The sequence below is a fragment of the Jaculus jaculus genome, chromosome 1 (genome assembly GCF_020740685.1).
Source record: "Jaculus jaculus isolate mJacJac1 chromosome 1, mJacJac1.mat.Y.cur, whole genome shotgun sequence".
NCBI classification, from domain to species: Eukaryota; Metazoa; Chordata; class Mammalia; order Rodentia; family Dipodidae; genus Jaculus; species Jaculus jaculus.
In genome coordinates this window covers 141,183,404-141,196,365 of record NC_059102.1, presented here as the reverse complement: position 1 = coordinate 141,196,365, position 12,962 = coordinate 141,183,404, and the positions used below count along the sequence as shown (strand labels likewise).

The 12,962-nt window shown below is 50.1% G+C and overlaps 1 protein-coding gene across 1 annotated transcript; it reads left to right on the top strand.

Annotated features, from left to right (window-relative positions):
• Positions 1–7,408: 7,408 nt before the first annotated feature.
• Orm1 (orosomucoid 1) lies at positions 7,409–11,073 on the top strand. The gene is made up of 6 exons (XM_004662679.2): positions 7,409–7,543; positions 7,916–8,058; positions 8,238–8,308; positions 9,193–9,300; positions 9,439–9,542; positions 10,892–11,073. The coding sequence occupies exons 1-6, from the start codon at positions 7,430–7,432 to the stop codon at positions 10,958–10,960; spliced, it is 609 nt and encodes a 202-aa protein (XP_004662736.2). The 5' UTR covers positions 7,409–7,429; the 3' UTR covers positions 10,961–11,073.
• Positions 11,074–12,962: the final 1,889 nt, after the last annotated feature.

Below are 12,962 nucleotides of genomic sequence, written 5' to 3'. Positions count from 1 at the left end.
GACAACAGGAACAGGAGAGTGTGCCAGACACTAAGAGGAAGCTGGCTTAATACCCATAAGCCCGTCCTCAACAACATACCGCCTCCAGTAGGCTTTAATTCCCAAATTCCCATCAGCTTGGGGCCTAGCCTTCGGCATACCTAACTTTATAGGGAACACCTGAATCACACCACCACACTTGGAAAAGCAGGAGCTCGGGCTGGTCGCTTGGGTGGCTGATGGCAGAGCTGGGAGATCAGGGCAGAGGTCAGCTTCACAGTCAGCACTCCAGAATTATCAGCAGCCTCTCTGTACTTTGCAGATGCAGGGAGGGGACCAGATCTAACAGGAGGGTCCCGAGGGGGGCTGGGAAGGTGGCTCAGCACTTACAGGTGCATGCTTACAAAACCTGCAGCATGGATTCAATCCTCCAGCAGCATCTGTGTATAAAGTCTCTCATGGGACAGACTTGTCTTTAGTGTTAAGAGACCCTGTCTCAAAGAAGGTGAAACACAGACAGCTCCTCCGACTTCCACATGTGTGTCATAGCTCAAACACACACATTATTAATTAATTTATTAATTAATGAAAAGGGAAGACAAGATAATACTCAAGACTCAGCCTGGAAGCTGGGGTCATGTCTCAGCAGTTAAAGGTGACATATCACAAGTCTGCCATCCTTAGTGCAATATTCCTCAGTGCTCAAGGAAGGGTGCAACATGGTACATGCATCTATAATCCCAATGTGTCTATGGCAAAGAGAGGCAGAGCCAAGAGATCTGGAAGTACAAAAGCCACAGCAGCAAGAGAGATAGAGGGAGACTCTGTCTCAAAAGAAGGTAGAAGGTTGGAAACATGGCTCAGTGGTTACTTGCTGCAAAGCCAAAGGACCCAGGTTCAGTTCTTCAGTACCCATGTAAGCCAAATGCACATGGTGGCAACTGCATCTGCAGTGGCTAGAGGCCCAGGCATGCCTATTCTCTCTATCTGTGTCTTTCTCTCCTCTCTCTCTCTCTTTCAAATAAATAAATATTTTTTTAAAGAAAAGAATGTGGGAAGAGAGGAGAAACACCCCAAGGCTGTCCTCTGACCTCCCATGCATGTGCACCCATACACACCCATGCCCCCCCCACTCAAATAAATAATAAAATAGCAATAAAAAAGACCAGGCCTGGTTCCACTCCATGGGCCAGTGAAAAGACTCTGGAACTAAGCCAATCCATTCCCAGCAGAGCCAGGTGACAGGGTGTTGGGGAGAAAAGGCTCTCCTTAAACCAGCAGTACTTGCAATTCCCAATCTTCTCTTGCACAATCAAGTGTCAGGAAGTGGTCAGGGCAGACTCCACGGGTCCAGCTCCAGGGGAAAACTCAGCTATTCTGTGTTTGCTCTGTCCACAGTGCCTCAGGTCCAGCAGAGTCCAGGCTCACCCTGCAATGACCAGCAGTGGGTGCTGGGAAAATGAATGAAGGGGAGTTCTGGCCCCAGTTTCCGGGCAGGGAAATACCTCAGTTTCTCTCTCTGCAAAATGAAAGCCGTATGTCCTCCCTGCCTGCCAGCCACCAAGGGAGCTGCGGTTCCTCAGTAGTAGGGGAAACGTGGGAGATGGATTAATACTCAGTTGCCTTTTGATAAATTGCCTTGTGATCTAGAGTCCAGTTTCATATGGCTCAAGCCAAAAACACCATTCAGCCTAACAATGGCCATGGTTCCTACACATTGGCCACACCCCTTAAAAAGCGTGGTTTGCTTTCATTGCATCCTGCTGCCTGTGAGATTGGCACTTCGGACAAGGAAACTGAAGTCCAAAGAAGTGGTATCATAGCCCAAGATCTCCAAACAGGGCTTGAGCTTGAGCCAATCTTCTTTGGGTGTATTTCCTCATATGAGGTTCACAGTTCCTAATTAGGATGAGAGGGTCTGCCATGTTCTCCTCCTAGTTCTGCTGCCAAGGGATGGTCCTCAGTCCACCTCCCCCCCAGCTCAGGCCAGTCTTCCCACAAAGGGGGCACCGCTGCTCAGTGGCTTTCCTAAGGTCTCCTGCTGAGTGACTTTCCTTGAATCACCCCGCCTCTCGGAGCCCCTTGCTGCTTCAGCTACACAGTAGTAGATGACAGACTATGGTAGGCATGTTTTACATTTTGATGCCTTTAGAAGTGGGATATAACCTGTGATCACTGCAGTTAGAAGTAGGGCAGGGGTCTAGCTTTCTTTCTCCCTACCAGAGTGTGACATTGAACTGATGGTGACAGTTACTTAATCACTGAACTTTTGAAGGAACTTGAGTTCATTCAACCAGCATTTTGCAAGCAGGAACAAATGGACTCCTCTTAAGAACCCAGTGAAGGCAGTGTGGTCATCTCCATATCATTCATAGATAGATAGATAGATAGATAGATAGATAGATAGATAGATAGATAGATAGATCCAATCGATAGAGGGAGAGGGCAGCCTGGCCCAAGACAGAGACATGCTGAGGCAAAGAACCCCTTAAAGGAGAGTTTTGTTTTTTAGGAGACTTATGGCATCATGCCACAAGCAGCATGCTGGGGTCCTGAAGGCAGAGGGAGGGCTTCTTACCTTGGGGATGAGGAGAATTAGTATGTTGTGAAAAAACGAGAGAAAGAGAGAGACAGAGGAGGGGAAAAGAGAGAGAATCAGTATGCTGAAAAAGAACATGATGACATCATCAAAGCCAGAGAAAGGGGGCTTGGCTTCCAGAGGGGCTAGTACTGTATACAGAAGCATGATGGGGGTCACCACAGACAAAGAAAGGGGGCTTGGCTTCCAAAGAACAAAGGGAGCTTCTGCTTTTGTAGGCTTACAGAGGAGAGGAAAACTCCATACCATCTGACCCAGTGTGCTAGGAGCCCCAGAAGGAGGCTTGGGGAGTTAGGAAGGAACTAGACAAGATCCAAGGTCATAACTCAAGTGGCTTCTGGGGTCCTTGGCAACGAAGGCGCTGGTCTGGCTTTCCCAGTTAGCCTTAAGCTCCAGGCAGCAGGGCCTCTTCAGGTGACCACTTCTGCGTTCCAACACAGATGGAAGTATCAAGGCACAAAATAAGTTAAGTTCTTTCCCCAAGGTCACACAACTAGCACAAAAAAAAAAACAGGAGAGCATTTTACCACAGTCCTCAACTGCCATGAGGATTTTTCTTTATTTTCCGTAAGTTTGTGTCATTACGCCAGAGATAGAGAGAAAGACAGGTTAGGAAGGGCTGAACGAGAACTTAACCTGCAGCGCACTCGAGCTCTCCGCACTGCAGGGAGCTCGACCTTGGTGCTGATCCCAGGTGCGCAGACTTGCACAGCAGACACTGTGCTTCCTGAGCCGTCTGCCCAGCCCCCGGTCCTGAAGATCTTTCACAGCTGAAAGATATCACTCCTGTAATTCAGTGGCGCCCAGTCTCAGTCCCCAAATGGGTTCTGGGTATGCTTGCGGGAACTACCAGGCCAGCCTGGCGGGTAGAAGTGAGACTCCAGGAGCAGCCTGAGTGGGGGACAGAGAGGACCAGGCATTCTTCCCAAGGCATGGCACTGCATTTACTCGTGGCCTGAGGTCTTACTGCTTGTGTTTGCTCCACACGTGTTACTCCTTAGATTTCTGACTGTGAGAAATGGAGACCCACAGATTTTCAGTGCCCTAAATATCTCCATGGTATAAATCAAAAGCACATAATAAAGCTGGCATTTTTAAAATGGAAATTTGGAGAACTGAATTAATTTTGTCCTGAAGGGTTTTTTAACATGTATAGTTGTGTGCAGTGTGTATATTTAACTGTTCGTGTATGTGCGTGTGTGCATGTTCTCACACACATGTGTAGAGGCCAGAGGTTGATGTCATGTGTCTATCTTTCTCTCTCTCCACCCTTTTATTTTTTGAGGCAGGGTTTCTCCCTAGCCTAGCCTGAGCTGGAATTCACTGTGTAGCCCAAACTGGCCTAGAAATCATGACAAACCTCCTACTTCAACTTCTCAAATGCCGGGATTACGGGTGTAAGTCACCATGCCTGGCTATCATGCTATTGTCTTAGAGTCCCTCACTTGAACCCGGAGCTCACCGTTTCACTAGACTAGACTAGCTAGACTGGTACCAGGGATTCTCCTGTGTCTGCCTCCTTAGCACTGGGCTCAGAGGCACACAGCCACATCCAGCTTTTGTATGGGAGCTAGAGAGTCAAGCTCAAGTCCTCATGCTTTGTACCCACCGAGCCTCCTCCCCTGCCCCTTGTCCTGAAGTTTTGTCCAACTAAATATTATATTCATGGGGCTGGAGAGATGGTTTACTGGTTAAGGTGCTGGCCTGTAAAGTCAAAAGACCCAGTTTCAATTCCCCAGGACCCACATAAGCCAGATGCACAAGGGGGCGCACATGTATAGAGCTGGTTTGCAATAGCTGGAGGCCCTGGTGTGCCCATTCTCTCTCTCTCTCTCTCAGAAATAAACAAAACTAAAATAGTATTTTTAATTAATTAATTTATTTATGAGAGAGATCGAGAGTGAAAGAGGCAGAGAAAGAGGGAGAATGGGCGCGCCAGGGCCTCCAGCAACTGCAAACGAACTCCAGACGCGTGCGCCCCCTTGTGCATCTGGCTAACGTGGGTCCTGGAGAATGGAGCCTCAAACCGGGGTCCTTAGGCTTCACAGGCAAGCGCTTAACCGCTAAGCCATCTCTCCAGCCCTAAAATGGTTTTTAAAATGATATTGTCTTCAAGCTTAGGTTGTCAGTGTCCAGATCTTGTTTCTGCAGGCCGATCCACTCACTGGGAGTGATAGAAGTGATTAGAACCACAAGTTGTTGCCTGGTTTCAACTCAGGAAGATTTCCACAATCAAAGGTTGTAAGGAAATCACAACTCAACATGACCAGAAACAGGAAACAGGAATGTAAGAGTTGACTGGGTGTATGCTGAGAGAGAAAGGATTAGACTAGTAACTAAGTTACCTCCTCTCTCACCTCAAATCTTCCTATTGCCCTGAAGCTCCGTCTATCTCTTGAGGTGGCCTCACATCAGCCACTCAGGCAGAAATCCTCGGATCCAGTGCTCCGTGGGTTTAAGACAGCATGCCAGAGTAGAGACTCATTTCCCTGAGGCCTATGCAAGGCTGACTGCAAAGGAGGATTTCAGACTGCAGGCCTCTGGGTGGGAGAACCAGGCACCAACAGGTAGATAGTCTTAAGAGTTGCCATCAGTGCTTTGGGGGTTGTCATGCTTTTGTTTCTCTGTTTGGAAGATCAACTTCTTCAATTGATAGTATGTAAAATAAAATGCACACCTTTTGAGTCCTGAGCTCAGTGTGTTTTGACGAGCACGCACGCGTGTGGCTCCCCACAGTGGCTATGCGGACACTACCCCACTGCAGGAGCTTCTGTGGTCACCTTCCTGCCCTAAGCGGCCACCACCTGATTTCTATCTCCACAAAGTCATCCAGTGGATTAGTGTAGAACTTCACGTCAACAGACTCCTGCAGAACCAGCTTGATGTTTCAGGGCTTTCCACAGCTTATTTTTTATGTGTTATTTATTTGCTTGTATGTGTGGTGTGTGTGTGTGTGTGTGTTTGTGTGTGCGTGTGCGTGTGCATGTGCGTGTGTGGGCTAGGGCCTTTTGTCACTGAAAACAAACACCAGATGCTTACGCTATGTTTTGTGTTTGACTTATGTATGTGAGTTGAGAATTGGATCCCCACCAGCAGGCTTTGCAAGCAAGTGCCTTTAACTTGAGCTGAGCCATTTCCCCAGCCCCACCCCCTGCTTTTTGAGGCAAATTCTCACTCTAGCCCATGCTGGCCTCACACTCACAGCAGTCCTCATAGCTCAGCCTCCCAAGTGCCAGTATTCTAGACATGAATGACATACCTGGCAATCAAGCCTCTTTTGCCCCACCTAATGTTTTTGAGCTTCACCCATATGGTAAAATCTAGCGGTAATTCAGCTCTTTCTGTTGCTAAGCAACACCCTCTTGTAGGAAATGTCACAATTGTTTTCCCGGTGTCCAGCATTTTACTAGCTTAGAATTTGGCACTACTTTGCATGCCACCAGGAGCATCCATATGACATGCTTTGCTCTGATACTTTCCACCAGAAGGAAAAGATTTCAATACAAAATGCTGTGGGTCTGAGGACGTGGCTCAATGGGTAGAGTGCTTGGCTGCCATGAAGGAAGCCCTGGGCTCCATCCCCAGCACTGCACAAACTGGACGTGGGGGTGCATGCCTGTGACCCTCCTGCTTAGAAATACTGGCAGAAGCATAGGGTAAAGGTCTTCCTCAGCTACATAGTTCAAGGCCATGAGTTCAAGGCCAAGCTGGGTTACAAGAGACCCTGTTTTAAATATATTTTATTTATTTACTTGAGAGAGAGAGAATGGGCATGCCAGGGTCACCAGCCACTGCAAACAAACTCCAGATACATGTGCTCCCTTGAGCATCTGGCTAACGTGGGTCCTAGAGAGTCAAACAGGGATCCTTTGGCTTTGTAGGCAAATGCCTTAACCGCCAAGCCATCTCTCCAGCCTGAGACACTGTTTTAAAAAAGTGCCATGAATATACAGAAAGGGTCTCGTGAAGTTACATACTGAGTAAATAAAAAGTTATACACCCATGAAAACCCTAACTTCAGGGCTACAGAGATGGCTTAGCAGTTAAGCGCTTGCCTATGAAACCTAAGGACCCCAGTTCGAGGCTCAGTTCCCCAGTATCCACATAAGCCCGATGCACAAGGGGACAAAGGCATCTGGAGTTCATTTGCAGTGGCTGGAGGCCCTTGCGTGCCAACTCTCTCTCTATCTGCCTCTGTCTCTCTCTGTCTGTCACTCTCAAATAAATAAATAAACAGAATGTTCTTTAAAAATATTTTTATAAAACCCCTAACTTCAGACTACCCACTAAAACATAAATGATTATGGACCATATATGTAGTACACAGGAATACAAAACTATGAGCAGACCATAATAATCCTTTTAGGTTTTCGAGACAGGGTCTCACTATGGAGCCTAGGCTGGCCTCCAGCTTGCAATGATCCTCTTGCCTCAGCATGAAGTTACCATACTCAGCCATAACCAAACTTTATGAGAGTGTCTATTTGTGTTGATAAATATGTGGTGTCATCATAACTGTGAACAGGATATTTACCAGGTGCTGGCTACTGCTCTGGGACTGGGGATACACTGCCAAAAAAAAAAAAAAAAAAAAACCCAAAGAGCTCTGATGACCTGACAGGCCAGGCAGAACAGTTCCTGGTTTTGACACTGGAACATGGTCCAACTTACACATTTCTCTGTGAACATGACACTGGGGAAGGTTTTGGGCAAGCCATTTCCCAAGTGCCACAGGATTGTGTCACAGCTCTACGAACCCTGGCTGGCCTCCCACACCCCCTTCACATCTTATTATAAAGGTCATTTCCAGCCACCAGCTCTGTCTGGCTGCAGGTGTCGCTTACTGTCAGCATGGCACTGCCCTGGATCCTCACTGTCTTGAGTCTCCTGCCACTGTTTGAGGCCCAGAATCCAGCCAATGTCAGCATCACAGCCATGCCTATCACCAATGCCACTCTGAACTGGGTGAGTGCCTGGGACTCAGAACCCTGAGCGCCAGGGCCAGCCGCGTCTCCCCCCGTACTTTCCTCCCCCTGACTGCCATGGCCAACACCTTCCTCCAGGATTTCTCCTGGGTCATATGGTAAAATTTTGGCTAGCCTGGGGACTCTGATGGTCTCCTGTTACTATCAAACTCAGAAGTACCACAGCAAGGCCCCCACGGGGGTGAACAGGGCGGGGTCTGATTCTTAGGGAGAGTCCCAGCAGGCCCGACCTCTGCCCAGGGCTTTAGCCTCCCCATCTGCAGAATGGCCGGTGGTATATGTCTACAGCTTGTTATTGCTGACTTCAGAGGCTGGCTCCAAGCCCCCTTCACTTATGCCCATCTCTCTCCAGCTGGCTGGCAAGTGGTTCTACATAGGCTCGGCTTTTCGCAATCCTGAATACAAGCAGGCAGCTGAACAGATCCAGGCAGCATTCTTTTACTTTTACCCCAACCTGACAGAGGACACAATACTGCTCCGAGAGTACCAGACCATGTGAGTCCCTGCTTCCCCATGCTGGAAGACTTTGAAGCAAATCTGCCTCCTCCTGGCCTCAGTGTTCCCACTAGGGAAAGGGGACAACTGACTGTCACCTCCACCTGCCTTTCACCCCTCACTGTGCTAAGTAATGGTCAACTCTCCTAATTGTCTCCCTTTCTGTCACCCACCTTTAGGGAGGATCGCTGTGTCTATAACTCCAGCCAGCTGAGGGTCCAGCGAAAGAACGGGACCCTCTCCAAACTCGGTGAGGGTCAGCCAGAGAAGAGGGTGGGGAAAAGGCCCTGGAGACTGTGGGCACAGAAAGCACCTGGAAGATCTGTTTTAATTCCCGCAATGTAGCAATGACCACCACAGCTGAGTACTCATGTTTCTTTTTTAAATTTTAATTAATTTATTTCAGAGAAAGAGGCGGCGGGGGGGGGATGGGCACACCAGGGCCTCTAGCCACTGCAAACAAACTCCAGACACAAGCATCACCTTGTGCATCTGCCTTATATGGGTACTGGGAAATTGAACCTGGGTCCTTAGGCTTTGCAAGCAAGCACCTAAAAAACTAAGCCATCTCTCCAGTCCAGAAATGCTTTAATGAATGAACCCATGTACCACTTACAAGCAGCCCTGAAGAAGGCAGGCATCTCAGGGACCAGATGAGGAAAGAGAACAGAGATGTCTAGTCCTGAGGTCATATGGCTTGTAATTAGAATGAGCATTCAACCCCGAGTTTGGTTCCAGACTAGTCTCCCTCCTAATCGTTCTTCACATCCTTTTTGGGCTATGGATGGGAGCCCATGGGTTGGACAAGTGATTTCACCCATGTCACAAGAGACAGCACTTAGTAAGGACACAACAATGCCTGGAGAACTGAATGGACACTGTTCAGCAGCCCCAAGGCTTCTCTCCCAGGCCTTGACCCCTTTGTGTGTGAAACAGGGCCAGAGGCCATGAGAGCCGACACGCACACCGTTCTACACCTGTGACGTGCTTAGCGTGGGGCTTGCCAGGTAGCAGAAGCAAAGCCTACAGTGGCCCCAAGGTGTCCTCGGCCTTTGCATAGTTGTGCGTTTCCTCACCTATGGGACGGGGACCATGGTGTCATCTCCCCCACTCACTGACCCCTTCCTGCTGCAGAGGGGGACAAGGAACACTTTGCCCATCTGAAACTGCTTGAGGACCCCAGAAGTTTCATGCTTGCCTTCCAGCCGGAGGACGAGAAGAATTTGGGGCTATCCTTCTATGGTAGGTCACCCAGAGCTCCAAACAGCGCAACCTGGCACTGCGCTTGCTCCTCGGTCTCCAGCCCTTGGTCCGCCATCCTCAGCCCCACCTAGCCTCTGCCGGTCACATCCCCATCCAGTTTCCTGCTCTCCCTTGCAGCTGATAGTCCAGATGTCTCCCAGGAGCAGATAGGAGAGTTCCAGAAGGCTGTCATCAGTGTGGGCATGAAGAAGTCGGAAATCATGTATACTGACTGGAAAAAGGTAAGCTGAAGGGACTAGGCAGTGCCTGCCGGGAGTGGTCCCATTATAAACAACCCTACAGGCCCAGAGGGGGTGAGCTGCTGGCTGAAGCTGTGTGGCAGCCAGGCCCATCTCTTGCTTTTAAGATTCTGCCTTCCTGGGCTAGAGAGATGGCTTAGCGGTTAAGCATTTGCCTGTGAAGCCTAAGGATCTGGTTTCAAGGCTTGATTCCCCAGGACCCATGTTAGCCAGATGCACAAGGGAGCACACGTGTCTGGAGTTTGTTTGCAGTGGCTGGAGGCCCTGGCGCACCCATTCTCTCTCTCTATCTATCTGCCTTTCTTGCTCTGTCTGTCGCTCTCAAATAAATAAATAAAACATGAACAAAAGAAATTAAAAAAAAAAAAAAAAGATTCTGCCTTCCCGGAGGGACAGCTGAAATCTACCTTGACCAAGGTTGGGCAATGAGGCTGGTCTCAGAGATGCCTTCAAGACCTGGGGGACATGGGCAGGAGGTGAACACCAGGGAGGACAACTAGGGGAACGGCTAGTGTGAAGAGACCCTGGTTTTCCCCGCTTCTGTCACTGCTGTGCAATGGAGAATGGCAACTGTGGTTTTCCACGTGACCCAAGCTGCAGCAAGCCCAGGACACAGTGCTGAGTTTCTTTATAGATGAGAACGACCTGCCCACAGGCTCGCTGATGCTCTCCCCTGCACCCATGTGAAAGGAAGCCTTACTGAGTCACTCTGCTAGAGACTGCAGAATCAGCCAATGAACTTTGTTGGAGAAAGCCACACTTCCCTGACTGCTAGAATAAACAGCCTCCCTCCACTGGCTACCTGAACTCCTCCCATGACCACCACCTCCCATGGCAAGAGCTTGAACCCAGCCATTGGAGCTGAACCACCAGTTCCAAGCCTGCCTCCGTCCTTCACTCCCCAGCCCAGGCCCTCACACTGGTCACCCAGCCCATAAGCCTCGGTTGCTTTATCTGCATAGCAGTGGTGTTGAAAGAACAGCCTGGCACCCGATGGCTATCAGTGTTCAGCAAGTGCCTGCTTTCGTGAGGGCTTTGAGCTCTGAGAGTTCTAGGGTCGAAAAGCTGAGGAGGCTCAGAGAGGGCAAGGGGCTTGTCCCAGGCTCTCCAGTGAGTACCTGGTGGAGCTGGGTTGGAGCTCGGTTTCTAAGGCCGATCCTTCTGTCAGTCTGTGGGTTTTGTATGTTTGGGCAGTGTCTCACTCTATATAGCTTAGACTGGCCTGGGACTCACAGCAATCCTCTTGCCTCAGCCTCCCCAGTGTTGGGATTATAGGCATGCAACACCAGGCCAGGCTCAGTCACTGGGCTTTCTTCCCTGCTGTCCTGCAGGATCTGTGTGGGCCACTGCAGAGGCAGCCTGAGCTGCGGGAGATGAAGGCAGAGGAGGAGAAGCCCTAGGAATACCCGGCACTGGTTCAGCATGCGAAGCCATCCTCTCCCTGCCCAACACACACACACACCTGGTGTGTCTCAGTCCCTCTTTGTGGCAATAAACCTTCTGCTTGAAATGATCTGGTCATTAGTTGTCTGTTCATTTCATTCATTCATTCATTCATTCATTCATTCATTCATTCATGGCGAGGCCTGCCCTGCTCCTGGCTAGAAGAGCCTCTGAGGGAACATCTAGCACGCAGGCCAGGGTAGGCACAGCAGGCACCACTGTGGGTGCCCAGCACCAGCTGCTCCTCTGCAGTGTGGAAGGTTGGGAGGGCTTCCTGCGAGGCTAGCTGAGCCAGGCTAGAAGGGTCAGGGGCTCACAGACCCCACTGCTTTTGCTGCAAGCTCCAAACCTGAGAGGAAATGGAGGCCAAGAATACATGCAACACTGGGGCAGGGCAGGCAGGGCAGGGAGAATCCAGGCCTTTGGTGACCAGCACCAAGCCCCTTACTTCATTCAGATATAACACACTGGCAAGCAGAATGAGGAGGGCCGACTAGACCAGGAAGACATGTGCGGAGTCTGTTAGGGGCACCCTGGCAAGAGGCCAAGGCAGGGGTGACGTGAGGGACTCAAGCCTAGATGTCTCCAGGAAATGTCCTCAAGGACATCACTGGAGGCACCAGAAGACAATGGCAGTTGGCCATGAGGCTGGTCCTTAGATGCTAGCTGACTCTATCTCCCAAAGGTGACTGGAGCTCTTCAATCACAGGCCACTGGGTGGCACCCACATAGCTGAGGGTGGGAGGTCAGGACTGTGCCAAGAAGGGAAGAACTTCTCCCCAGACCCTGGGGCCTGTGATGACCAGGTGGCCTCATGCCCTTCAAGAGAAGCATTTCTTTGCCAAAAAGAACATTGTGGCTGAATTGCGGAGGTCTCTCTGTGCGTGGCTACAAGGAACAAAGTGACCCAAGCTCATCTCGGGCCTGCCAATGCCAGTACCATTTACCTCTTCCGAGAACTCCGCTCCCCAGGCCCAGGACGCCAGCACCCTCTTCTAGGCAGCTGGAGCCGCTCCTGTGCTCATGGCTCCGAGGCCGAAAATGCTGCCCTGGCCCTCGCCTGGGGCCCCTTCCCAACTGATGCCCTTAGAACCAAGGTCATCATTCATTTTTCCTTCATTTGCTCTTGTAATGAAAACAGACTTAAATGCCTCAAATATACAAACATCCGCTGCCTATTCTATTGGCTTCCATCTCTACAGCTTTCCCTCTACCTGTCTTTGTCAGGAAAGGCTGGGAGGACAAAGCCCTCTGTCCCAAGGCCAGAGATAGTGGCGAACACCATCAGGAGAGTATCAGTGGGAGTCCCAGCCCAAACTCAAGGACTCACGATGCAGAGAGAGAGAGAAGTGGCGGAGGGGATGCAAGAAACAGCCACAGAGCAAGGAATAATATGGAGCTGGCTTGCTTAGCCAGAGTGACAGTTACTCATCAATTGTCTACTTGACTGGATTTTGGATCACCTGGGAGACACACTTCTTTGAGGACATTTCCAAGGAGGTTTAACCGAGGAAGTTAAAAGTCACCCACCTCGAATGCGATGGTCCCGTTCCATGGGCTGGGGTCCCAGACTGAATGAGAAGGAGAAGACCAAGCCAAGTGGCAGCACTCTCCGCTCTCTGCTGTGACCCGGCGCTTCACACTCCGCCACCATGCCTTTCCTGCCTTCCCTGCCAGAGCGGACCATACTGCCTCAAGCTGGGAGTCAGAATAAACCCTTCCTGCCTGGAGTTGCTTTTTTTTTTTTTTTGCCAGGTATTTTGTCACAGCATCAAGTAAAGTAACTAAGCCGGGCGTGGTGGCGCACACCTTTAATGCTAGCACTCGGGAGGCAGAGGTAGGAGGATCGCCGTGAGTTCGAGGCCAGCCTGAGACTCACTCTGCATGTCAATATGCTGGGGAAACAGTGATGGAAGGAGGGCTGTGGGGATTGAGGGTGGCAAGCATGCCAAGTGCCTA

Excerpts from the sequence above, each read along its gene's own strand:
- Orm1 (XM_004662679.2), top strand. The coding sequence starts at position 7,430 with ATGGCACTGCCCTGGATCCTCACTGTCTTGAGTCTCCTGCCACTGTTT. Across the intron at positions 8,309-9,192 it reads CGGGACCCTCTCCAAACTCG|AGGGGGACAAGGAACACTTT; the intron begins GTGAGGGTCAGC and ends TTCCTGCTGCAG. Across the intron at positions 9,301-9,438 it reads TTTGGGGCTATCCTTCTATG|CTGATAGTCCAGATGTCTCC; the intron begins GTAGGTCACCCA and ends TCTCCCTTGCAG.